Raw genomic sequence first — 27,182 nt, 5'->3', positions numbered from 1 at the left:
ATGCCTCCTCAGCTTCCACCCAGCCATATACAAATCAGCCTTGACCCTGCTCCAATAGGAATGGTCCAGCCTGAACTGCCACACCCAGTCCTGACTGAACCATAACAGAAGCAATCCAAGACTGGTTTCACACTGAATGGGGCATGTCAGACAGTTGCAGCTTGGTTCCAATGGCACAGAGGACACGAGACCCGGGTCTGGGCATACCCATCGCACTTAGGGCATCGTACAGAAGTATACAAAACAGTGATGGATGGAATGCTTGAATTAATCTCAGCCCCTGGTGATTACTTGGGGCTGCATCCCAGTCCATCATTATTTTGCAGACCACGCCACCTCAGTTTTGATCCAACAATAGGCAAATCAGCCTTGACCCAGGACTTTCGGATGGACTGATCCGACTAGGGTAGGACCAGGCAGATTTGACTGAGATGTGGCGCAAGTAATTACCAGCTGCAGAGTTTAATCCAAACATCCTACCCTCGCCCTTGTTTGTTTACTTGAGTGCGCCGCGCTAAGTGGCATGGGTATTCCCAGACGTGGGTACATGCTCATTTTGGCACTGGAACCAAGCCGCGCCTGACTGACGAGCCCCAACTAAGGTAACGCCTATCTTGGGTTGCCTGTGTTTCAGTTCAGAGAGAATCTGTCTTAGCAGTTGGGTACGGATCAGAGTGTTCCAATTGGAGCAGAATCAAGGTGATTTGCAATTGGCTGGGCCAAATGTGAGGGTGCATTGTGGGCAATAATGCGATAGACTGGGATCTGCCCCGAGTAATTACCAGTGGATAAGATTAATTCAAGCATCCACTTTTTCGATGTGTTTTTGTTTTCTTTTATGTTTAGTTCATTATTTTCTCTCTTTGGAATTTCTTCTCGCCACCTGGTCTTCAGTGATAGCGAACAGATGTTGTAATAGTCTTGGCCTGCAACATCTTGGAAACGAAAGCCATCCCAGGGCTGCCAGGTGGAGAGAGGGGCATGAAGAGAAAAAAAAAACAACTGGCCTTTTTCATCTATGCACCTAGGATCTGGAACAATGCCCCAGTACCGTACAGGACTGCGTCTGCGCTACTCCAGTCGGGAAAGAGTTTATGGGCCAGATGCATCAAAGGGTTTTGCCCATTCTGTGTCTATGGGAAAATGTGTTCATGCATATGGCCCAAAGACTCGCTCGCCTCTTTAACCCGTTAACCGCGGCCGTTTTTTCGCAGCAGTTCGGCCGTTTTAAAGAACGGGCGGGGCTGCGCGGCCGTTGAACGTGTGCAGCACCAGCCAGGTAGTGCTCCGAATGTTCAACGGCCGACGGCAGCACTTAACGGGTTAAAGAATACTACAACACAATGCATTAACCGTCCACACTTCAGCTTCCTCTCCTATTACTCCATGACTTTAATTTTCCCCTTGTCCACGTACAGCGCTCGACTGTCTTTTGTCTAGGTTCACGCTATAGAAATTCCATATATATATACACGTACATACAACAATCCTTTAGTAAGGGGTTGCAGGGCAGAGAGGCATGGGAGTCCCATGACGGATATGTCGCACTCTCCTCTTAGAGAGGGGAGGTTGGAGTGAAGCAGTAGTGTCGGTTGTCTCAAGGAGCATGTGTTTAATCTCTTTATTTCACAGTAGTCTGTTAATGCTGTCAAGGGAATTGGCTGCAGTTAAATACCACATACTGTGGGCACACAAGCACGCTGTCTCTCCCCTGCCCCCCACTCACCGGTAATCTCAAGCTCATTTTGGGAAAAATAAAGGAAAGTTCCTATTGCACCACTATTGTCATGTTAGTGAATTTTTAATATTACCGTGGCCGACGTTCAGACGGGGGGGGGGGGGGTCTCGAAATCTGTCCGGCTATCACTTCATTCCCCTTCCTTCATCCTTCTTCACGTTCCCCCCTCCGTGATATATGGTTTGACCTGCGCATGGCCTCCCTCGGGGACTCCCCGGATGTCTGTATGGAGATGAATGTCTCCCGCTGCCATTACATCATCTCTTTCATTACAGAGAGGGGTGGCGGGGTCTCATCATGGAAGTCTGGGGCTGGTCCCACCTGCCCCTCCTCCTAATGTAATCACTCCCAGTGCAGCTTCTCCAGAAGGCTGTTTGCCATCAGTCACAGACCCCTCGCTGTCTGCCCGACACTGGTGTACTGAAGCACCCACTGAAAAAGAAGGCCCATTTCCTGCCTTTCTCAGACACAGGCTCCACTTCCTGCCTTCTCAAAGGGGCAGCTGCCAGTCAGGCAGGAGGTGCACCCTGCTCTGGTGGTGAGATGGGTTCATTGTCCTTCCTTGCATGAGTGTGGCTCTTGTATGGTGCATATATTACCTGGGTCGCTTCCTGGTGTCTGGGTGATTTCAGGTCGTGGCTGGGTGTGCATGGCGGTGCACACCTGAGAGCTCCGGTGCTGAGTCTGAAGGCAGAGCCTGCCACGCCATCCCAAAGGGGTTCAGACCAACTGATGGTCACATACGTGCCAGCTGTAATTCCCATTTTGTGTAAGTGTGTGAAGGAGGTGTTCTCAGCTGCTGAAATGTTCACCAAAGGAAAATAAAATGAGTTTACAGGTGAGGGGAGAGAGGGCATGTGAAGGGCAAGTGACACAAGCAAGAACATGCAGTAGGACAGAGTGAAAAGGCAATGATGGAGGAGGAGATTACATATGAGACATGCAGGGGGAAGCTTTCAGAAAGGTGCGGGGGTGGGTGGGTGCAAGTGTCTAACAGAACGAGAGATGGCAGAGGACAGAGGTGCGAAGGGAAGAGCTGGAGTGGCTGAGGCACTCTGAACACCAGAACCCCTTCCACGCTCCTTAGTTATGGTTCATTCACCATCTCATGTGTTCACAATTGGAACATTTTCACTTGTAACTATTCAGAACAAAATCACTGCTGTTACTTGTTTAACTGATTCTACTAACAAGCGTTGGCAAAAGCCAATAGTTCTGGCTTCATTGAGGTATATATTTGTCAGAGCGTGAAATGGCTGGATGCAATAAGAGAAAACTAAAAGGGAGGCAGGCAACTACTGGTCAGGGAGCACATGATTGTGATTGGCGTCTTAAGCCACATACTTATTTATGTGGGCAATGCCTTTCAGTAAAGACTTCTTGTTATGCTTATTTAGCCATCCCCATTTTAGAGACCCCCACCCACACCTTGTGAATTCCACTTTAACCATTGGAGGCCCCTTACACATACTTGTGCGTGTTCAGTCACAGCAACACCAGAGGGACGGGCACCATCATATGCAGGAATGAACAGCAAACGCGGGGGAGTAAGTCACCTACACACATACTGCACAGGAGCAGACATCTCTCATGCACACACAGGCACAGCAAGGACACTCTAGGGACGGGTGCCCTTCGGGTACAACAGGGCAACCCTTACATACACCGATACAGGAGATGGGCAACACCCCAATCTGCTGCAGCAGTATGGCTCCGTCCCATCCCCAGGCTTCCCACCCAGCACACTTAACCAGTGAGAAGAGGCAAGGGCTGGAATCTGAGGTGGGAACATCTATCTATCAAACACTACAGGGAAGGAAAGAGGATGCCTCGCCTATGTCCCCAGATTACCCCGAGTCTCCTGGAGAGGAGAGGGAGGTCACGAGTAACCAAAGCCACAACTTTAACACCACCCCCTCAGCATTCACAACCCACCATCATCAACCTAATGATGATGTAGCCTTACAGTAGGACCTAGATGTATCTTCCTTCTGAGCTCAACGACTGAACTGTGATCTGGCAGGCCTATCCGCCTTCTGTTTGTCAGTGTAACACTGCCCTTATGGCTCCACTTAACCCAACATTTAAATCTTGTCTGCAAAACTCCAGAGTATGTTCTCTCACTGAGAAGAATCCCTCCTTTGATGGCGTTATTTCTGTCCTTTCTGCTCTGGAATTCTAGGGATTGTGACAGTTCGTCTCGTTTCTTTTTCATACAAATTATCCAACCAGAGTCAGACAAATAGACCCCTCATGACTAACTAAAGTCTGGATTAAAGGTAATCTGTTTCTTCGAAACACACTCGCTTATGTTCCTGCACAAAAATGTTCTCATCTCACCTGGCCACTTTCCTCGCTCCTTGGTCAATTGCAGTTGGCGTCCTAGGACCACACCAGAATCCATAGGAATTAGGGATCGATTGGTGTCAACCGCTGTTGCTCCTAAGCCAGTATATCCCTTCTGATGGCTTTAATCAGTCACAGTCATGTAATATGCTCATGGGAATCCTCCCATAGGTGTATGGCGTCTTGCTGCCTGCCTCACACTCTGGGCTGCAGTGACAGGAGCATCCCTCAGTCCCACAGCATATTTTCTCTACCAAGGCAATGAACTGAGTCTTGAGTCCAGCCTTAACCTGTCCGGCTCCCAGAAGCATTCGATAGCGTGGAGTGGTCGTATCTGTTCTGCGTGCTTCGTCGGTTCGGGTTAGGGGATGGCTTCGTCCGATGGACGCAGCTGCTGTATGACTCCGCTACTGCCAGGGTTCGCACGGGCCGCTCAATATCGGCGGCATGCTCGGTGGAAAGAGGCACCCGACAGGGTTGCTCCTTGTCCCCGCTCCTCTTTGCCTTGGCGATTGAGCCTCTGGCAGCACGTGCCCGGCAGGGACGATATTATGAGGGGGTGCTGCTGCGCGGCGATCCGCACTATATTTCCCTGTATGCCGACGACCTCTTGCCACACTTGGCCGACATGGAGGCATCGGTGCGAGGCGCACGGGCCCTCCTCCGGGAGTTTGGCGAATTGTCAGGGTTGGGTGTTAACTGGTCCAAGACCTATTTATTCCCATTGACGCTACGGTACGCCCAGCCTACGGAGCTAGAGGGACTGCGTTGGGAATCGGAGTGCTTACCGTACCTTGGGGTCTATATTTACCACACCTACTCGCTCCTATATGAGGGGAATGTGGGCAGAGCGTTGAGGGGCATTAGAGGTAGTATGGGGTTTTGGCGTACCCTTCCACTGTCAGTGGCCGGACGAATAGCGCTGTTGAAGATGGTGGCCCTCCCGCGACTGCTTTATTTTTTTCGCACGCTGCCGGTGTGGATTCCGATCTCCTTCTTCCGGATGCTGCGGTCGATGGTGATAGGGTTCATCTGGGGCTCCGGCAGGAGACGTGTAGCCTTGAACACCCTGCTCAGATCACGGGAGGAAGGGGGTCTGGCGGTACCGGATTTTGAATGGTACTATCTGGCGGCACAGCTGCAATGGCTCACGCAGGCGGTGGCACGAGAGTTTAGGGGCCCAGACGGCCCACAAGGCAGCGCTATTCAGCGCCATGTCTTGTCATTCATAGTGCTCCAGCAGAGGCTCCGGCTGGACCAGCTCACTCTCGAGGAACGTACCCTTCGCCAATGCTGGCTACGTAGCCAGAAGCGGGCGGGGTTTCCACCCCATATGCCCTGGAGATCACCTTGGGCATGTGCACTGCCCTCCCGCATGGCGGGGATTGGTCAGCGCTGGCCGCCTGGGAGAACTGCGGGGTCCACATGATAGGGGACTTGTATAGGGATGGTACTTTGCTGCCGTTCCACGAACTGCAAGACACCTTTGATTTGCCATGGGGTGACTTTTTGCTACATGCGGCTTTGGTGTCCGGAATCCAGAAACGCTGGAAGCTGGGTTTGGCAGAACCCCCCACGTCATTGGGCTGCCAATACGTCACGATGGCTGCTGGCACCTTCAAGGCTATCACCTGCTTATACAGGAGAATGGCATTGGATGGACCGCCGCCCCTAGATAGGTTGCGGGAGCGCTGGGAGGGAGACCTCGGCCAGCAGATACCAGAGACGACCTGGCCTCAGCTCGTGCGACGGGCCTGGAAGGGCACGCGCAATGTTCGGTTTCATCTAGTCCAATACTTCACTCTGCACAGGGCTTATTGGTCGCCGGTTAAAATCCAGCAGGACTTTGGAGGTGCACACTCAGTGTGTCCTCGTTGTAATGCGGAGGGTGCCGATTTTGGTCACATGTTTTGGTCATGCGCAGGGCTCGGTACATACTGGACTGACGTTATGGCTTGCTTAAATGAGGTTATGGGACGTCAAGTTGACACAAACATGGGGGCTTGCCTCTTACTCTGGTTCCCACACACATCAGCCACAAAAATTACAAGTAAATTCTTTGACCTGGGGTTGATTATGGCCAAGAGAGAGCTCACAATGCACTGGAAGTCCAGGGGGGGGGCCCAGCTTCCTGAGATGGCGGGGGAGTTTCCGACAATGGGCGACTAGTGAAGGGACTCTCAGATTACAACTAGCCAGACGCACTTCTAATGACAAAGCGCTAGATGCGGCCAGTGCGTGGGGTGCGCTGGTGGCGGACCTTCAATCAACGATGGAAGCTAGTGGGGAAGATGAGATGGATGCGCCGGCGAGTCAGACGGTGGAGACTAGGGCGGGGACTGTGGGGGTACACACGGGAGGTGCAGCCAGCTAGGCCCGCGCACCCTGGTGCATATGACGGTTTAAGTACTCTTGTTGAAAGGGAACGAAAGACTGCTGAGGTACTATGCTATATTCTGCACATTTTCTGGATCATCAACCAGCTGAGGGCTGCTTCTGGGAGTGCTTTGGAAGGAGTTGGGCGCTGCTGCGCAAAGGTTTATGCCACTTCATGGGAAAGACGGTAGGGGGCACACTGACGAGGGGGGGTGGGGGTAGAGGGGGGAGGGGGAATTGCTAAGGTATAGAGGATGCGGACTAATGTAGAGTTTGTCCTAGCAAGGACTATGGCGCTGAAGTCCCGTTAATGATGCATGGTTGTAAGATGTTTGCACAAAACTCAAAAAAAGTCTGTTTAAAAAAAAAAAAACCTGTCCGTCTCCCAGACGGCTGCTTGTGCTTGAATGTCAACCTGCTTCTGCACCTTCACCTCAAGTCCACGGATCAGTGTGCCTGGAAATGACAACAAAGACACATATCTGTGCATCACCTTACCTCACATTCCCACCAGTACGTCTACGCTCCTGTCAAGTACGTGTGGTCAACACATCCTGGTGCCTATGGCTGACTCATCCACATCCTAAGCCGCCATGTCCCTCCCTCCTACATACATATACTTCAAATCCAATCAGGTCTGTCTCCAGCCTCGCTGGGGCCCTTCTTGAGACCCCTATCAACTGGCCCTTCGTCTACCAAAATCCCACCATCCAGATTTATTTAGTGGTGATGAACTGCACACCCTCTTTGGCCTCTTCTAAGCGCTGCCACAGTTGGGAGTGGTGAAGGGGATTCAGCAAAAGGAGAGAAAACCCCATTGAATTGGAGGATCCGTTGCCTGGGAGGGGGTTTAGAGTTCTTGGACCTCCTGTAATGTGCTTTTTGCGCATTTATTTAGAACGTCTAGGTGCAGGTAGAAACTTAACACTTGTAGGCCCAAAAACATATCCTGCCAAAATATTTAGCAAAAGTTAGTATGCACCCTAGAGAAATGTCGACAGGCTTAATAGTGGGTTTTGGTTCATTTCAAAATGTCTGTAGACAGATGATTTTGTGCGTTAGATATTTTGACAAGAGATGTTTTAGAATCTGTTTTTGAGTCTGTATTTTTGCAGTGTTTTTTCAGTCTTTATGTTTTTCACATGCTAATACAACTGTCCATGGCGCGGCATGTACTAGATCCGAGGCTCGGTCACTTGCCCTACTGACCTCTGTAGCAGCCCATTGCCCTCCGCACTAGACCGCTCTTCACGTCTCGCTCGCCTGTGCAGGAGTTTAATTACCTCTATCAATTTCCCGGCCCACATCATTTATAGCGGCCATTAAGTGCTCCACAGGAAGTGCATGTCTGCACATAATCTGCTCTAGCCTCGGCTGTTTGCCAGACACATGGCTGCTAACATATGTTCGTGTCGTCCAGTCAGATTTGAATCCAACAGGGGCGGCTCTGCCCTTCATCCTTCAAAGATCAAGACATGAATATCTCTAGAAACAATGTCATCAAATGGAAACACTGTGGAAGCAGGCACTATGTTAAAACCTGTTCTCCACAGGTCTGAGTCGGTGATTTCAAGTGTGTCGTGGATGGTGGTCTGGACAGACACCCTCCACAGCTGACTACCAAACCTAGGATGACACTCTCCCTAAAGAGGATAGACACTGCCTTGGGGCTCTAAGACATATGGAGGGCCACTTACTCCGAAGCGAAGGAGTTCGCTTACTACTCCCCTACTCACAACATACAGTCGATTGGACCATATACTGGTCTCGACTCCCTGGAGGGGAGGAGAGCTCGGTGGCACTTTTGTCACGGTACCTCTCCGATCACGCCCCAGTACTCTGTGTGTGTGGCTGGGGGATTGTATTCCACTCACCCATGGGATGGAGATTTACCCTGAAGATCCTCCTGGACATGGAAGGACGGGAGACTGTTGCGAAGGCTCTCTCAGACTGCTTCGAGGTGAACGGGTCGTCCACCCTACAACTGAATGGGAGACGATGAAGGCAGTGATCCGGGGGTGTTGTGTAGGGTGAGGCGAATACTCCAGTCCGAGCTGTTGTAGGGGGAAACTGAATTGGCACGGGTACAACAGCTGCCACAGGTTGGCACCTCGGGGCGCCGGGAAGAACTGGCTGTGCAGCGGAATGTTGAAGAAGTGAGGGATAGGCTGGAGAAATATACACAAAATCTTCTACAGGAAGGGCGACACTTTAGAGCACCTGTTGGCCGGACTCCTAAGATGGGAGACTCCTCGTTTCCCTGTACTCCACCTCAAGGACTCTATGGGAAGGAATGTGCGCACACAATGGGCCATAGTCAAAACCTTTGGGCCCACCTGGAGGGCATCTACCGCAGTTCTAATACACCCGCCCCAGACCGTGTCAACGCTTTTCTGAACCTCGTACCCCTACCCCATCTGGACAAAGGGGTGGTCATGGATTTAGATGCGGGTCTCACTTTAGAGGAGATCTGAGAGGCACTCCAGCAGCTCTCCCATGGTAAGGCATGGGGCAGCAATGGCCTCCCTACAGAGTTCTACCAGGCTTTTCCCCCTTTCCTTACACAGCACCTACTGGAGGTGTACCTGGAAGTCTATAGCGCTTGGGTCCTACCACAATCCATGCAGGAGTTCTACATCTCCATGATGCTCAAACCAGGGTCTGCAGCTCGGATCCCTCCTCCTATAGACCTTTGTCCATGATTAATACTGACACTAAAATCCTTTGCAAAGGTCTCTGTCTCAGGTTGTGCCCGGGCATTCAGCAATTAGTCCACAAACATCAATGTAGGTTCATTCTTGGTCGTAACACCACCATGAACCTATGGAGGCTGACCCGTCTAGCACGAGGTGGACAGTAGGAAGAACGACCTTGCCATTGTCTCCTAGATATCGCCAAAGCCTTTGAGACAGTGGAATGGTCATACTTTATGCAGGTGCTGAGCGTCATGGGAATTGGCCCTAGATTTCGCTCATGGGTACAGTTATCATATACGCACCCTGTCTCCAGGGTGCAAGTGGATAAACTATGTTCAGAGAGGTGATCAATTGGCAGGGGAACGCTGCAGGGTTTCCTCCTGTCCCCGCTTCTTTTTGCCATGGCTCTGGAACCGATGGCCATCTGGATTTACCAAGAAATGGCACCCTGGAGGATCGCCGAGAGGGAAACCAATCACCTTGTGTCAATGTTCGTGGACAGTACTCTCTTGTTTGCCTACAACCTGATAATCGCTTCCTCTGCTGTTGAATCTTTCAGACAGGTTCGGGGAGGTGACTGGCGTTCGGATCAATTATCAGAAATCCCTTCTTTTCCCATTGGAAGAATTACGGTCTCAAGACCTTGCCAGCTCTTTCTCTTTGATGGGAGACTCAGAGGTTTCCTTTCTAGGGAGTGATGGTGGCACAGACACTACTCAGAAATGTTTACAGTACAATATGCTCAGACTCATCTAAGGCCTCTGCTCATCCATTCAATATTGGAATACCCTTCTACAATCCTTCATGGGACGTGCAGCTATATCAAAAATGATCCTTTCGCTGTGCCTTTACTGCATCTAACACTTGTTTGACCGTATCCCCTTGGCTGTCTTTTGACAACCCTGCTCTCCTCTCTGATACTGGTGGGGGATGATCCCAAGTTGCTAGGGACATTCTGTTTCACCACTGGTGGAGGGAGACTTGGCAGTCCCAAATCTGGAGCATTTTTACCTGGTTTCACAATTACAACATGCAATGCACTGGCTCGTGGAAGGGGCCAATTGTGAGAAGAAATTACTGCTGAACACCCCCAGTGCCTTCTCATTATCTCAGATCCTGATGCCAGGAGGGTGGGGGAGGGTTATGTGCCATTCCTGGTGAAACACACTGCAACGCTGTGGGAACGCACAGTCAGATTGATATTGAAGAAGACCCCTATACCAGGGCGTTTACTTTCTGGGTCCTACCAGCATTTAGGGCACTCACGAGTTCGGTGGACATGAGCACATGGCAGGACAGAGGGTGCGAAACCTTCAGTGATCTGTTCCTTAACAAATGCATATCCTTTGAAGACGCGCGAGATGCTCTAAACTAGGCAATGGGACACTTCCTTCAACACACCAGCCTCTCGGCTATTGCCAGAGACCTCGGGACCTCTTTCCCAGCAGCCCCACCTACTTTCCAGGCCTTGCTGGAGCTGAGCCATACCTAGTCACACACGTTTATAAGGCCACGTCGGCGGATAGACGGCAGTTTCCACCCCCGCTAGAGTGGCCTGGGATGGAGAACTTGGGCTACAACTTAAAGATGCACAATGGGAACGAATGGTAGTTTGGTACAGCCTATCGCCTGCAATGCCAGATTCAAACTCACACACTTTCACTTTTTGTATCGGACATACATAACATCACCCATGCTACACAGAATAGACCCTTCCAGGCCCCAGCGAAGCCCTCGTTGCCGTCATCCGACAGCATCCTTTTTACACCACGCTTGGCACTGCCCAATGGTGCTTGCCTTCTGGGCGCGGGTGTTCGAGAGAACAACAGCAGTGGTGGTGGTTCCCTGTCCAATGGACCCAATTACACGCATTTCCCAAATACATGCCATGCATTTTGGGGGACACTGTGCAAAAAAGGTCTTCAAATGACTTCAACATTTTTACATTTACTCCTCGTCCTTGCCAAACGACACGTTGCAATCACCTGGCTGGGCACAGCAAGCCCACATTAGAGGCGCTGGGTGCATGATGTGGCAAAATGGGCGGTAGCAGAGGAGTTACGATTGAAAAAATGCAGAATTGATGAAAACCTCGGTGGGGACGGTGATGTTTGAAGCAGACTGTTGGCTACCTTCCTAGACCCCTCCAGCTCAGGCCTGGCCTCAGGTGATGAGACTTGTAAGTCCTTCATGTCAACTTCTGATTAAAAAGGAGCAACACCGATACTCCCCCACACAGGATCCACACTATATATTGCTTGCTCTTGGGTGTATGGGGGGGGGGGGGGGGCTAATAATGTATGTGTATTGCACACCTGCGAATTGTATTGTGGATCTGATATTGTACCGCCCTGTGCATGTGTTTTGAATGGCATGTGTTTATTGATGACTCCTTGGCAACTTTTTTCTTTTGTCCTGATGTTACCAATAACCAATAAAGAATGTTTAAGAAATAATAATATTAGGTCTGAGTCACAGAGGAATGTATACGACTCAGCTTGTCGATTCCTCTGGAGTGTAGTTGCCCCACTGGCAGGCCCGCTTCCCCTTTTCTGAAGTCGAGGGCTCTAGTCTTTTGGTCTACTCTAACCTCTGCCCTCCAAAGTCCATTTAACATCCCCATCGGTTTCCTGGTCACATGGTTCCCTGCGTGTTTCTGCAGCATTTGAAGATTGTGTATCTGAACAGTGTGTTCAAATATACCATCCTACAAATATATCATAGACGTACACAATATTGTCAAGGCAAGTGTGTCTAGTTACCGTGAGGTTTCAGTGGCAACACCTGAGCTATTTTGTTACATGTGTCCTCTCCTGTCCAACATTGGTAATATCAATTCCGCCGTTCACGTCTGTGGAGATACACTGAGAGAGGTTAATTATGAAGATTCCAGATTTAAGCTATGTGTGTTACACGTAGGACATACCCTACCAGGAGCAGTGATCACTCTTGCCTAACAGAACACTCCCACTACAGTATTTCCACATCACACATCTCATTGGACAGTGACATCACAGCACAAGAATAGCAGACAAGGGACAGCAAAAGACAGGACATTCCTTTTAAAATCAATAAACTTGATTATAAAAAAAAAAGACAGGACATAACACCATCAAGAATAGTCATTCGTATTGTGAATTTTTATAAGTATGTTGTCATTTACATCATTCCTGCGGTCATGCACTGTCTAGTACTATTTGACCTGGGTAAATGAACCAGAGCTAAGGTTCTACCAGATTAGGTTAGGCGGGAATAAGATTGACTTTTTAGTGGCTTTCCCATTGCCAGGTACTTGGTTTCCATCATTACCTAACTGTCCGTGTGATGGGAAATCACATTGATCTATGAAGAACGTCATGCTGTTTTGCACGCATTATTCTTCTCTCAGGTTACGGTTTCTGGGCCTAATTTTAAGGGGGAGATTTTTAATAATCACCAGAAGAGTTTGTACTATCTCCAGCGCTTGGAGTCCAAAACTATATGCTGCTCAGTCTTAAATTTTATTACCCAAGCACTGAAACTGAGAAGGAGATATGCACTTTAACTCAAGCTTATGAGTTTGTAAGGACTTTGATATGTGAGCCCAAATAGCTATCATGACATTTTGTAATTCTCGGGGATTTTAAAATATTTCTTTAAGTACTCTTACTTTTCACTTAAATGTGGGGGACAGTTGATAGTTGCAGATTTGATTGTGATCTGATTGGTTTTAAACAGTTTTATTGTGCTTATATAGTCTTTGTAGCCGAAGAAAGCTTGATGATGGTGATGAGTCTAGTACATGACAGTTCCAAAATACTCTCTTCAGTTGTATCTGTGATATTTTGTGCTATTATCATTTTCTGCTTGTTAGGTTCCAGTAGTTGCTGCCTTGTAACTGCAAGTGTCACTGTAAGGAGAGGAATGTCACGTTTAATGCAATGGTGCAAGTGGTTACAATCCGGTCTATGGGTGTTTTGTTGTGTTTTAGCGTGTTGCTGATGTATCAGTATGTAATCATTGTGGATAATGTTTCTTGTGTTATATGCTGAACTGGCACTCTTTGCTGCATCGGTCTGTTGCTGATTCGTTTATTTGTTTGTTTCTTGTTTTGATATTTTTATGGTTGCTGTATTTTTCTGAACCTGGCCTCAAGTTGTACTCCTTGATTGGCGCCACATACCCTCACAGAAGCTGTTGAGTGCGTTCTTTGCTGTTATTTCTTTTTGTAGTAGGGTGCAGGGTATGTAGTATTCATACACTAAGTTGTGCACTACTATGAGTGGCGTGTACGGCACGTTTCCGTGACTCAGTAATCAAAGGTGTACTTTTTGTGAACTGGCGTCATACGCTGGTGGTCTGGGCCTGTAAGTCATGCACCATAACACATATTGGGCTACAAATGATATTAGCCCTTTTCAGTAAATATTGTGCTCCAAATCAGTTGAAGATTAATATGGAAAAACTAAAATTATGTTACTTGGGCAAAAATGTACAGCTTTCACCCGGTCTACTGGAAAGTTGATAGTGGAGGAAAATATATTTTGTAGGTAGATATCTTGGAATGATTTTTAATACTAAATGAAATTGGAAAATGCATGTACACACTTTAAAAACTCATTCTTCATAAAGGCAAGTATTGACAGCACATAAAGCTATAGCACCACTATAAACGTTATATGAAGCTGAGATTTTATGTTCGAGTCTCTATGTCTACCCAGTTGTGCAGCCATAAGGGTACAAGTCAATTTGGAGCCCTGAAATTGTATTGTGACGACCTTTGCCTTTGGCATAAACAGGTAACTGCCCTGACATCAAAAGTGTCTAGCTATTGTATAAATTAAATGATTTGTAATGAATTGAGGGCAAGGATGTTAAGAAACTAACTGTGTTTTAATATAGAAGTACAGCTATTTTTATTGAAAAAGGAATTAAATGAAAGAGGCTTTGAGGAGTCAAGGTCCAGGGATATTGGTTTCCTGGTATTAAATTATTTGAGAGCGACAAGGCAGGATTTAACAGTGCATCAATACCATATGGAATTACCAAACCCAGTAATGCAAAATGAATTAAACAAATTAGAAATAGGGCTTAACCCTTTATATGCTTGTCGGAATGGAGTAAAAACATTTTTAGATGGTGAGGGGAATTATACTTGTGGTTACAGGATGCACTGTACCAGTTTGCACATATATTTGTTGTTAATATCTTTTTTATCTTTAAGGTGTCATTTACTAAAACTTGTTTTAATTAAATACAAGATTAATGCCCATATGAATGCAATAAGGATTTTAATTGTAATGAATTCAGTGGATGTGATTGTGCGGTGGTTAGATTTTTAGTATTGTAACTGCTTTATAAGTTTTATACCAGATATTGTTATTGTTTAAAAGACCATGGTATTAACCCTTTCGCGGCCAGCCCCCCCCCGATGCCACACACTTTATTGACTATTTGGGGTAGTTCACGCCTGGGGCCCATAACTTTTTGTCCACATGGGGTATCCATGCCAAAATTGTGTCATTTTCTTCCAACATCTTGGGAATTCTAAAGGTACCCAGGGTTTGTGGATTCCCCTGGAGGGCAACAGGAAATAAGGCAAAATACAGTTACATATTGTTTTTTTGGGAAATATGGGGGAAAAGTGCTGCAGGAGACAGTGTTTGTTTTTTTCCCTGCAAATGGCATCAATGAAGTGTTTGTGGTGCTGAAATTATCATCTTCCCAGCATTCAGGAACAGGTACAGGAACAGGTAGGCTTATGTCAGAAAACCAATCTTTTCTAGACAGATTTGGCATTTTACTGGGACATAGCCTATTTTTTCAATTTTGTGTGCTTTCAAACTCCTTCAAGTTAGTGGTAGAAATGGGTGTGAAAACAATAATGGATTCCATAAAGCTATACATTTCTGAAACGTAGACCAAATTCTGAATTGAGCAAGGGGTCATTTGTGGAGATCCTACAAGGTTTTCCTATGGAAAGTAACAGTTGAAATAAAAGAATATTGACATTTAGTTGAAAAAAACCCAGGAATTTGTGCCTACATTTTCTTCTGTAACAACTTCTAACTATGTTAAAATGTTTGAAAGCTTTATACCGTTACGTCTGCGGAACCCTTCTGGTTGTGGGATTATATGAGGCTTGTAGGTTCCCCAAAAACCCGAGGTACCCAGTGCCAATAAGTGAGTTGCACCTTGCAGTGTGTTTTCATTGTGCACCGGACCGGGTATACAGTAATTCATTTGGTAAAATATTAGAGTGAAAAAAAATCGGTGTCAAGTAAATCTATGTATTTCTGAAATTGGAACAAGGTATGGAGTTTAGAAGCAGTGGTTATTTGTCCATCTCTGAATTTGTGGGTACCCATATTAGCATGTGAATTAGAGGGTACTGTTTAAATTTACATCTTTTTTACATGCTATCTTACATTTGGAAGGCAGAAATGCATAGAAAGACAAATAGTAATAACATTTGTTCTACTATTTGTGGTTCCCTAAGACTCCTGATAAAAATGGTACCTCACTTGTGTGGGTAGGTCTAGTGCCCGCAGCAGGAAACGGCCCAAAACGCAACTTGGACACATCACATTTTTCCAGTGAAAACTAACCCTTTTTTTGCAATGTGCCTAGCTGTGGATTTTGGGCCCTAGCTCAGCCAGCACCTAGGCAAACCTAGCAAACATGTAAATTTTTTAAAATTACACAACCAGAGGAATCCCAGAATCCTCTGCAAACCTCAAACATTGTTTTAAAAAAAAGCATTTTCCTCACATTTCTGTGATGGAAAGGTCTAGAATCTGTAGGGAGCCACCAACTTTCACCCACCCAGCATTCCTCCAAGTCTGCCGATAAAAATGGTACCTCACTTGTGTGGGTAGGCCTAGTGCCTGCGACAGGAAATGGCCCAAAACTCAACGTGGATACATCACATTTTTCCAATCAAAATGGATCCTTTTTTTGCAATGTGCCTAGCTGTGGAATTTGGGCGCTGGCTCAGCCGGCACCTTGGGAAACCTAGTAAATCAGCATATTTTATAAAACTCGACACCCAGAGGAATCCAGGATGTTATGACTCGTGTGGCTCCCATCAGGTTCTTTAACCCAGAATCCCTTGCAAACCTCAAACTTTATTTTAAAAAATCCTCATATTTCTATGTTGGAATGTTCTGGAATCTGTGGGGAGCCACAAACTTCCACCCATACAGCATTCCACTGTTTTCTGCCGATAACAAGCATTTAAAATGCAGTAGGTCTCACATTAGTGATTAGTTTACGGTATTGGTATTGCAAATAATAATGCAACGCCTGTAGCTCATACTTTCAGTAATACAAGACCTAATTCATTGCAAATGCTTGCATAGTGAGCCATCAATCAGCAATGTAGGTCTCAGTGCAGTTCCGCAATCTGCTCCTAGAGGTCCCTAGTGAGCAAGGCACCTGCACTGCATGTCTAGGTGCAGTACCGCAAGCTGCTCCTAGAGGTCCCTAGTGAGCAAGGCACCAGCACTGCATGTCTTGGTGCAGTACCGCAAGCTGCTCCTAGAGGTCCCTAGTGAGCAAGGCATCCAGCACTGCATGTTTTGGTGCAGTACCGCAAGCTGCTCCTAGAGATCCCTAGTGAGTGAGGCACCGGCACTGCATTTCTAAGTGCAGTACTGCAAGCTGCCCTTAGAGGTCCCTAGTGAGCAAGGCACCAGCACTGCATGTCTACAAAGTTGGAGCTACTGGCATTATAAATGGCAATGTTTTTACCTAGCCATGTTGCAGGGTACAGTACCATATGTGGCCAAAAGGGGACCTCTTTTGGTCACATGGTACTGCACCCTGCAGAAGATATAGTAAATCCACCCTACCCATAATTCATTGCATGCAAGACAGCACTACGAGTACATTCAAATAGCTATTGCCATATATACAATTAATAGCTTTGAAATGTGACAAAAGAATTATTACATTCATTTTAGGTTAGGTTGTACTCTGTGTGGAACTGTTGAAGGGAAATTTATAGACGGTCTCATATAAATGTTAGATGTTCTAGTGAGTGAACTAACCACTGCCAGCCTAGCTTAGGACCAAATGGGTGTCCCGCCTGAAGCCATTTAAGAAAATAGTGCTTTGAGGTTGTAATTAAAACATAGGGAGTAAAAACACATGTAACAGGGGATGTCCTCGTGGGAGGTTACAAGAAGCGACAAGGCAGTACTAAGGAGGGACTACTAAGCCTATTGACCAATGATAATCCACCATTTACAAAGGACAAGTACCAATTAAAAAGATGGGTTGAAAGTGGGCAGAGCTTTATGCCCATATCCTGAATACAGCATGTCTCGAAGAGAAAGCGCAAGCACAGCCTAGGCAAGACCTAAAAATGGTACTTCACTTGTGTGGGTAGGTCTAGCTCCGGCGACAGGAAATGGCCGAAAATGCAATGTGGACACATCATATTTTTACAGTGAAAACAGACCCTTTTTTTGCAATGTGCCTAGCTGTGGATTTAGGGTCCTAACTCAGCCGGCACCTTGGGAAACCTAGCAAACCTTTACATTTTCAAAAAGTAGACACACAGAGGAATCCAGGATGGGGTCACTTTTGTGGCTCTCACCAGGTTATGTTACCCAGAATCCCTTGCAAACCTTAAACTTTGTCATAAAAAACACTATTCCCTAACATTTCTGTGATGGAAAGTTCTGGAATCTGCGGGGAGCCACAAACTTCCACACACCCAGCCTTCCCCTACTCTCCCGATAAAAATGGTACCTCACTTGTGTGGGTAAGTCTAGTACCCGGGACAGAAAATGGCCCTAAACGCAACGTGGACAAATCACATATTTCCAGTGAAAAAGACCCTTTTTTTGTAATGTGCCCAGCTGTGGATTTTGGGCCCTAGCTCAGCCGGCACCTAGGGAAACCTAGAAAATCTGTACATTTTTTAAAAAGTAGACACCCAGAGGAATCCAGGGGTCACTTGTGTGGCTCTCGCCAGGTTCTTTTACCCAGAATCCCTTGCAAACCTCAAACTTTGTCACAAAAACACACATTTATCTCACATTTCTGTGATGGAAATTTCTTTAAACTGCTGGGAGCTACAAACTTCCATCCAGCCAGCATTCCCCTAAGTCTGCTGATAAAAATGGTACCTCACTTGTGTGGGTAGGCCTAGTGCCTGCAACAAGAAATGTCCCAAAACCTATTGTGGAGACATTCAAAATATTTATCACAAGACAACCTGGTTTTGCAAGGGAGTCATCCTCGTTTTTGGTTCCGGGCTCGACGGCCATCTGTGGAAACCTACCAAACCCAGACATTTCTGAAAGTAAGACACCCGGAGGAGTCAAGGGAGATGCAGCTTGCATGGGTCCCCCAATGTTTTCTTACCCAGAATCCCCTGCAAACCTCAAATGTAGCTTTAAAAAAATCAAAATTTCCTCACATTTCTGTATGGTAACGTTCTGGGATCACCAGGCCGACACAAATCTCCTACCACTCAGCATTCCCCCAGTACTCCCGATAAAAATGGTACCTCCCTTGTGTGGGTGGGCCAAATACCTGTGACCGTGAAGGACCCAAAACATATTGTGGAGACATCAAAATTATCTATCCCAACAGTGCAATGGGGGCAGTTATATTGGGTGCATTTCATTTTTTTTCTTTACATTTTAAAAAAGAGGAAAGTATATACTTAAAAGGTCAATTCCTAATATTTTGTACTTTAAACTGTAGCAGATGGCTTCTGGATTGCATGGCTCTGCATTGTATTTAACACTCGATACAATAAAATATGTTTCTAAAAAAAAAAAAAATTATCTAGCCCAAAACGACCTGGTTTTGCAAGGGGGCACCTGTGTTTTTGTTCCCGGACTCGGCCTCCATCTAGGGAAACCTACTAAACTCAGACATTTCTGAAAACTAGACACCCATGGAAGTCCAGGGAGGTGTGGCTTGCATGGATCCCCAACGTTTTCTTACCCGGGGTGGCAGAAAGATTGTGGCAATATTTTAGAGGCATAGGGGCCTTAAAATGCCCATTTAGGGCAGCCGCCCAACCCTACATGTGTGCATAAAAATCCCTGGTGTCTATTGTTCTTTTTTGCCCCACCCGGAGATTCCCCTTTCCAATGATACCTCTCCCGTTTGCCTATGTGCACGGGGGCTGAGATAGCCCCCTGAGCACGTAGGCAATGAAACTGAAATGAGCTGATCGGTTCATTTCAGTCTCGGTTTCAGTTTAATGATATCAGCGTGCCGAATGTCACTACACTGAAACATAAAAATGCCTCAAGCAGCTGGGGAAACTCCTCCCCAATTCCCAAGGCTCAAGGAAAAAAACAACAACATTTCTTACTGCTGTGCCGAGGACGTAATGGTTAGGTCCTTGGCACAGCAGCACCGCAGGCGAAGATGTAACCATTATGTCCTCGGCATACAAGGGTTTAAGAAAAACTAATACTTCTACTCACACAGTGCCAAGGCAGCGCCTACGCAACCATTAGTAGATAATCCTCCTTGTTTGTTAATTTGTTCTAACAATGTACCTCTCTGCAGTCTCAATTGTCAGCAAACATCTTCCTTGCATCGCTGTTATTCATTGCTTGCACCTGTGTCTCACATGATTTAATATGCAAAAGGGGCATGGCTTGGAGGCCGATGGAGCTGGCCGCTTGAGCGCCGAGCTCCGTGAAGATCCCGCAATGATCCTGCAATACTAAGGCCCTTCGGACCCCCGTTGGTACCAGGAGTCGTGAGCGGGAGGTGACCCTGTCTTGGAGTCTGCCCAGCGACATTTGAGGCGTTGGGTGAGGGCTCTGGGACATTTGCCAGGCGGAACGCTTGCCGCGGGACAGAAGCGTAAAATGGCGGTGGTGCTGGTGTAGGGCGCCCGAACCCCCGGCTGAGGTACAGCGGAGCTGACTGGGGTGCAGGAGTGCGGCTGCCGGAGCTGTGGAGCAGCACAAACGAGCCGGATGGCTGAAGAAATCTGGCTGAATCACAGCGGGGCACGGCCTGTGGAGTGCTGCGTGGCGGGTGACCCGGCGTGGGCCGCTCGGGCCTAGTGAGGCGGCGCCTTCGGGAAGAGAGTGTTCGGCGGACTGAGGCTCCCGCTGCAGCCCTTTGAACACCAGGACCGGAGCAGCGGTGGAGAGCCTTGAAGAGTTGAGCGGCGGAACCCGGCCCCTTCTTACCTGTCCCGGTGAGTGGGGTGCGGGCTGTCCTGAGGCCTTGGGCTGCGGAGGCGGTCACGAGGCCGGGGGGCGGCTGTGCCTTGCGAACTGTGGCGGGGACGGAGGGAGGCGCGGGCGAAGAGCGGGGGCCCTGCTGTGGGAGGCTGCGTGGGGGCCGCTTGAAGATTGTTGCGGGGGGGCCCGGGCGCTCCGCAGGCCCACCGCATGGTGGGTGGTGCCCCGGCGGGCCGCGGCATGACAGGAGGAGGCGCGCGCTGCGGGAATGTTGGTGACGCTGCCAGGCACAAAATGGAAGGCGAGCTGCAATGCTGAGCCGTGAAGTGACAATGCAGAACAGAAGGACACCGCCAGGCTGGTTTTAATTGGGAAGAGGAGTACAGACTCCCAGGAATTGACTTTGCCCTGACGCTGGGTGGAGGGCAGGCGCTGAATGGTGTGGAGTATAGGACAGCAAAGCCATTTTGGTTTCCAGACAGGCAGGGCTGGAGTTCATCCTTTTGGCACTGCAATTGCTGTGTGCTGAGGCCCACTGGTGCGCACTGAGGACTGGGGGGACCCGGTTTCATGAATACCACTGACTCTCGAGAAGTCACCGGGGGTGACTGGCTAGCACGCTGACAATCTGGGGCGGCTGGAGGGAGACCTCCCTGCCTAGTGAGGCTCCAGAACTCTTGACAAGTAGTGGAGGCCGTGGGAGCTAACCCGGGAACCTGAGAGCTAGCGGAGAGGGCGCTAGCACCTTGTTGTTAATACTAGACTCCAAGCATGGGGAAACCAAGAGGAAAGCCGGAGGGAGCGGCCCAACAGCCGGAGGGCGAGCCGCAATTGAAAGCGGAATCGGATGGAATGGAGGAGGCCCAGGATCCTCAATTACAAAGACAGTTCGACGTATACTAACAGCTATTGCAGATTCACGCACGGCCCTGCAGCAGGACATCGTGCAGATAACGACCGGGCAGTGTCAGCGCTATCTGGCAGTCAGACTCTGCAGTCACCAGGGAGCACGGACGCAGAAATGGACAAAACACAGTTGGACTCGGAGGTGTCGGAGGTCAGAAGTGTTCGGATGCTGCAGGTCACCCCGGCCACAGCAGATGGACTCATAGATGAGTGATGATTTGAGTTGTTGGGTGCTGGGGATGGTGGTCGGCTGAAAGGGCTGTGTATGGGCCTTGTATGGCGCTGTGGTAGTGCACTGGCACAGTGTGGCGGACAGAAAGTCTATTCTGGGAAGTGCCCCCGGGGCAGGGAAACACCTTAATATGCAAAGATTCGTTATATTACTGACTGGTGCACGGGTGGAGAAGTTAGCTGTGTTTTCTTGAGGATCGCAGCGGGGTGATTGTATGAGCAAGAGCGGTCCCCGTTGGCACTAGGCCCCGCCCCCCCGGTGCCCTTAAGGCATGCCTACAGTGGCTACTGCTGGGCTTAGGTATGAGAGGAGTGTTGGATTGGTTTGGATGGGGACTAACAATGTTGTTTTAGGACATGTTCTTGGTGGGATGGGGGTTGGGGGATAGGTTGGGTTTTGGGGTACACCGGTGTGTTCAATGCTGTAAGTGGAGGGAGGAAGTGGTTGTATTGTTGTGATGGGGACTGTACCTGATTTACGACGTATTACTTGGAATGTCAGGGGGCTACACACAATGACGAGGCGCCACAGGGTTCATGCATATCTGGTTAGGCACATAGCATTACTCCAGGAAACGCACCTCAATAAATCGGAGGGACGAGCACTGCAGCGTAGATGGGTAGGACAGGTATTTAGCACGTCATATTTGGCGTTTGCGAGGGGGGCATTGATTTGGTTTAGGGCGGGGGTCCCTTTTCAGATGCTTAAACAGACGATAGATGGAGAGGGCAGATTTGTAGCGCTTGAAGGGCGCCTATATGGCAAGGAGGTGACCTTCTGTAGTATTTATGCCCCTAATGTAGATCAGGCGCGATTTTTGGACCGAATGTCTGGCACTTTGGCACAATTCCTGGCGGGCCCGATCATAATGGGAGGGGATTTTAATTCAATAACGGACACGATACTGGACAGGTCTCATCCCCCCTTGCCGGATTCCCCAGTTCATCGACTGTCCAAGTATAGGCTTGATTGGCAGCCTCGGTGGCATTTGATTGATGTATGGAGGTCACACCACCCGCAAGTTAGGGATAACTCCTATTTCTCAGCGTTACACAAACTTCATGTTCTACTGGATGCTATGTTGTGCTCCCCGGAGGTGGCGTCTGCCATAACCCGCTCTGAACATCTTACTAGAACCTTGTCCGACCATAACCCACTGCTGATCACCTTGCATTGGACGAAGGAAAGGGCGGAAATTCCCACATGGCTATTGCACCCCGAGACATTACATGATCCAGTGTTTTGTAGGGAGGTGGAAGAGGGGATAACACACTACTTTAGTGAGAATACGGGGTCTACTCCTGCTAGGGCGATGGTATGGGACTCCTTTAAGGTGGTAATACGGGAGATATGCATAAGTAAATATGCTGGGGTAAGGAAAACCCTGCAGCAGGACGTTGAGGAAGCGGACACACGATTGAGGTTGGTGGAGCAGGCACGGCCTGAGTACCCAGAGCGTCAGAAGGAAGTGATAAAGGCTAAGGAGATGCTGGCCACGGAAGTAGAGGGGCTGTGCTGCTTTGATTATAGGAAGTATGTCGAGAAAGTGCACGCAGAGGGCGAGAAGGCAGGAACGCTGCTAGCTTGGCTAGCTAACTCTATACCGCGTAGCTCACCTAGTCTGGCACTAAGGCCGGATGTGGGAACAACAGTCTATATTCAGAGTGGGATCATGCATGGGTTCAGAGAGTATTATGAGAGGCTTTACAGGAGTACACTAACGGCGGACGAACCTGCTATTGAGTCCTTCTTGGAGAGTGTGCCGCTTCCAGAGTTGGAGGAGGAGCAGGCGCGACATCTTGGTTGATCCATTTCGCTCGAGGAAATTTGGAGCGCCATTAAGCAGATGGTACGATGAAGACACCAGGAGTAGACGCGTTACCTGTTGAATTCTATATGCAATATATAGACATATTAGCACCACGGTTGCTGGAGGTCTATAGCGAGGTGCGGGAATTGGGGCAGCTGCCGAAATCTATCCACTACTAAAACCGGGACGTGATAGTACGGATACGGAAGCGTACCGCCCATTACCAATGCTCACCACTGACTATAAGATACTTAGTCAGATCCTGGCGTCGCGCTTGATGCAGCATGTGACTAACTTAGTACATGAGGATCAGGCTGAGTTTATCCCAACCAGGAGTATCGCCACCAATGTGCGGAGGTTGGTGAGGGTCCTCGGAGAAGCTGGCGTAGACTCGTCTATAGCTTCAATCTTATCTGCAGATATAGAAAAGGCCTTTGATAGCCTAGAAAGGCCGTATTTGTACAAAATGATGGGGCACTTTGGACTGGGAAGGAATTTGTGGGGTGGACGACGGTGCTGTATACCTCGGCGGTGGCAATAGTTAAAGTGGGGCAGATGATTTCTCCCCGCTATGTAGAGGCCCGTGGGACACGACAGGGTTGCCCACTCTCCCCTCTGCTATTTGCTCTGGCAATAGAGCCGTTGGCAGCGCGAGCCTGGCTGGGACAGTGGTATGAGGGCCTGGCTTCTAGAGGGGAACGGCAATACATATCATTATACGCGGATGATTTGCTGTTATTTTTTGGCAGATACAGATGGCGCATTGGCGGGGGCAGCGCGACTGTTGTCGGACTTCGGAACGGTCTCAGGTCTGAGGGTCAGTTGGACTAAAACATGCTTGTTCCCAGTGCAACTAGGGGGCGTAGCGCCTAGGATGCCAAAGACCGTGAGGTGGGACCCTTCTTGCTTAGCGTACCTGGGAGTACATATTTATCATGGAGCCAGCGATCTCTTAGAAGGGAATATAGGGAGATGCATACGCGCCCTTAAGGGGAGCATGGCCTTTTGGAGTACCCTTCCGCTCTCGGTGATGGGAAGGATAGCTTTACTGAAGATGGTGGCGCTACCTAGACTGTTGTACTTTTTTAGGACGTTACCTATATGGGTGCCATGGTCAGTGTTCGCCAACCTGAAATCTATGATTGTGGGATTTATCTGGGGATCAGGGAGGCGCAGAGTGGCGCTTAAGACATTAATGAGGCCAAAATCGGAGGGCTGCTTGGTGGCTCCTGACCTGGAGTTGTATTATATAGCAGCGCAATTGCAGATTCTTACACAGGCGGTAGCCAAGGAATTCAGGGGCCCAGAACCGGCGAGAGGTGGTGGAATTCGAAGACATATCCTGTCTTTCATAGTATTGCAACAAAGACTGGACCTTAGTGATCTCACCTTAGAGGAGAAGATTCTGAGGTTGTGTTGGAACAGGAGCCTGCGGAAAGCGGGTGTACAGCTCCCTTACGCGCCTGAGATTCCACTAGGGATGCTGACAGCATTACCCCATGGGGGCGATTGGTCGTCATTATGGGAGTGGGAGCAAACAGGGATCCACATGCTGGGGGATTTGTACGAAGATGGAGTGCTGTTATCTTATCAGATATTGCAGGAGAGGTTTGATCTTCCTAGGGGAGATTTTTTGATACATGCGGCCCTGGTGCGAGCAATCCAAAAGCATTGGAAGGGGGGACTGCTAGAACTTGAAATAACGCGAGCTTGTATGTGGTGATGGCAGCAGGCACATTCAAAGTAGTTACATGCCTATACTCAAGAATGTTGAATGAGGGTTTGGCCCCGTTAGATACGCTGCGTTTGAAATGGGAGGTGAGCACGGGGAAGCCCATATCGGAGCCCACATGGGGACACATCCTACGTAGGGCGTGGAAGGGCACCAGGAATGCACGCTTCCAACTAGTGCATTTCTTTATACTACATAGGGCGTATTTGACACCTGGTAAAATCATGGAATATTACAATGTTGGGGATGTGATGTGTCCTAGGTGCACTACAGTGGGAGCAGACTTGGAACATATCTTGTGGGGGTGCCCAAACTTAGGGAGCTATTGGGGGGAAGTGGGGGATCTATTAAATTTGGTTACGGAGCGCCAGTTGGCCTTTGATATGGCTACATGCATATTACACTGGTTCCCTCACACCTCCAGGACAAAGGTAACAAGTAAGTTTATAGATATGGGACTAGTACTGGCGAAAAGGGAAATTACGATGCGCTGGAAGGCGAAGGAAGGTCCCAGCAGTAAAAGGTGGAGGGCTGAGTTGCTTAAGTGGGCTAGTGGGCCATTCATTTCCAACAGGCACGATACCAGAATAATGAAAAGGTGCTGGATACGGCAAGGGCATGGGAAGAACTGGTTCAGACGCTGATAAGCCAATCGACTGAGGACAGTAGGGACTAGTGAGTTGAGCCGTGATGAGGTAACTGGAACGCCCATTACAATAACGTGCATCCTGACTTTCTGTCAGCACAAGCTCTATACACTGAATTGCTGCGAATAGTTGGAACACACCGGTGAGAGGGAGGGGGGTTGGGAGGACCGGGGGCGGGGGGGTTCTTAGGTGCTTGTTTAATAAGATGTAATAGGCTACCAATGTCGGTTGTTTGCCATGTAAGTTTGAAAGTAGTATGCCACGATTCCTTATTGGACGTATGGGGAACATAAGACATGGACATTATTTGGCATTAACATGGACATGTAGCTGAGTCTGCAGTCACCAATTTGTTGGGGGAGAGGGATGTTTGATTATTGTGTTGGTGAATATCTGCTTGCTGCAACGAAACTCAATAAAAATATGTTTTTTTTTAAATGATTTAATATGCAAAATCCAGTTTCCTAATGATTTAATTCTGTGAATTTATTGCTTTGTATGGTCAAACGATCCATCTCTTATAGGTCTTTTTGCTTGTATGCCATATTACACCCCAGTTCTAACAGTGGTCTTCATTGTTTTTCATGCAGACATCCCGAGAGCAGTAAAGTGGCAAATGAAAGACCGGTGCAGCGCCCCAGCCCGCCAAGGCTCCTTAGAACGTGAGTCCTTCTTGGATGAGGGTACCTTCTGCTTCATGAAAATCATGAGGAGGGTGGGGGATACCAGACCTCCTTCCTGGGGAAAGGGGTGCGGTAAAGCAGCTTCCATCAGAGTTAGGACATGGAGCTACGACTCACAGGCCTCTCCTGTTATGGGAGCAGCTCATCTTTCTCTGATCTCTTTGTACAATTCAATGGCTATATTAGCTCCTCCTCCAAAGTAGGCTTTCTCTGCTGTACAGTTATTTGGCAATATGAATGTATCTTCTCTCTGAAACAATCCCACCAAATGTGAGCCTCCCTTCTGTCCTGGCATCTTGCTTTTAACAAGCAGTGTTCTCCTATATGATCACTCCCGTCCGCCTATGAGCTCCCAATCCTCTCCTTTGAATTCCCTTCAGCATATGAGATCTGATCTTGCTTGCCCTCCCTACGGCATCTGAGCTACTGGTTTGCCTCTTGCATTGGACCTTTGAGCACGCCCTGGAAACTCCTCCTTAAAATATGAGCACTTCCCTTCCCCTGCTTTTATCACTTCTTCTTTTGGATATATCTGAGCTCCCAAACCTCAGCTTTTGGACATAGATGCTGTCATGGCTTCCCCTTTTCCTTTGGACATAAAAGGCCCCATTCAGAGTTTGGCGGACATTACTCTGTCAGAATGTAACTGATTTCCTGTCCGTCTTATTACAAGTACCATAGGATAGAATACATTTATAATAAGGCAGACAGGAAATCCGTCACGTTTGTGACCAAGTAACCCCGTCCTCAAACTTTAAGTCAGGCCCAAAGCCTTCCTTCCTCACACCATCTGTTGATCACATAAGCACTACTCTTCCCACTCCCACATGGACACTGTCTCTCCCCGCCTCCTCCTCCCTTGA

The 27,182-nt window shown here is 48.4% G+C and overlaps 1 protein-coding gene and 1 long non-coding RNA gene across 3 annotated transcripts in view; one reads left to right on the top strand and one right to left on the bottom strand.

The window, feature by feature from the left end:
• The window catches only part of LOC144798450 (uncharacterized), a 1,486,395-nt gene that overhangs the window by 420,046 nt on the left and 1,039,167 nt on the right, over nucleotides 1-27,182 (bottom strand). The window lies entirely within an intron of this gene.
• The window catches only part of PARD6A (par-6 family cell polarity regulator alpha), a 355,509-nt gene that overhangs the window by 195,080 nt on the left and 133,247 nt on the right, over nucleotides 1-27,182 (top strand). For both annotated transcript variants that reach the window (XM_078669324.1, XM_078669323.1), the window contains exon 3: nucleotides 26,227-26,298. In XM_078669324.1, coding sequence (XP_078525450.1) covers nucleotides 26,227-26,298 — 72 coding nt within the window. The remainder of the gene's footprint in view (nucleotides 1-26,226; nucleotides 26,299-27,182) is intronic.

The sequence above is a fragment of the Lissotriton helveticus genome, chromosome 12 (genome assembly GCF_964261635.1).
Source record: "Lissotriton helveticus chromosome 12, aLisHel1.1, whole genome shotgun sequence".
NCBI lineage: Eukaryota > Metazoa > Chordata > Amphibia > Caudata > Salamandridae > Lissotriton > Lissotriton helveticus.
The sequence above is the reverse complement of the archived record's forward strand: the minus strand, read 5'-3'. Positions and strand labels throughout refer to the sequence as shown.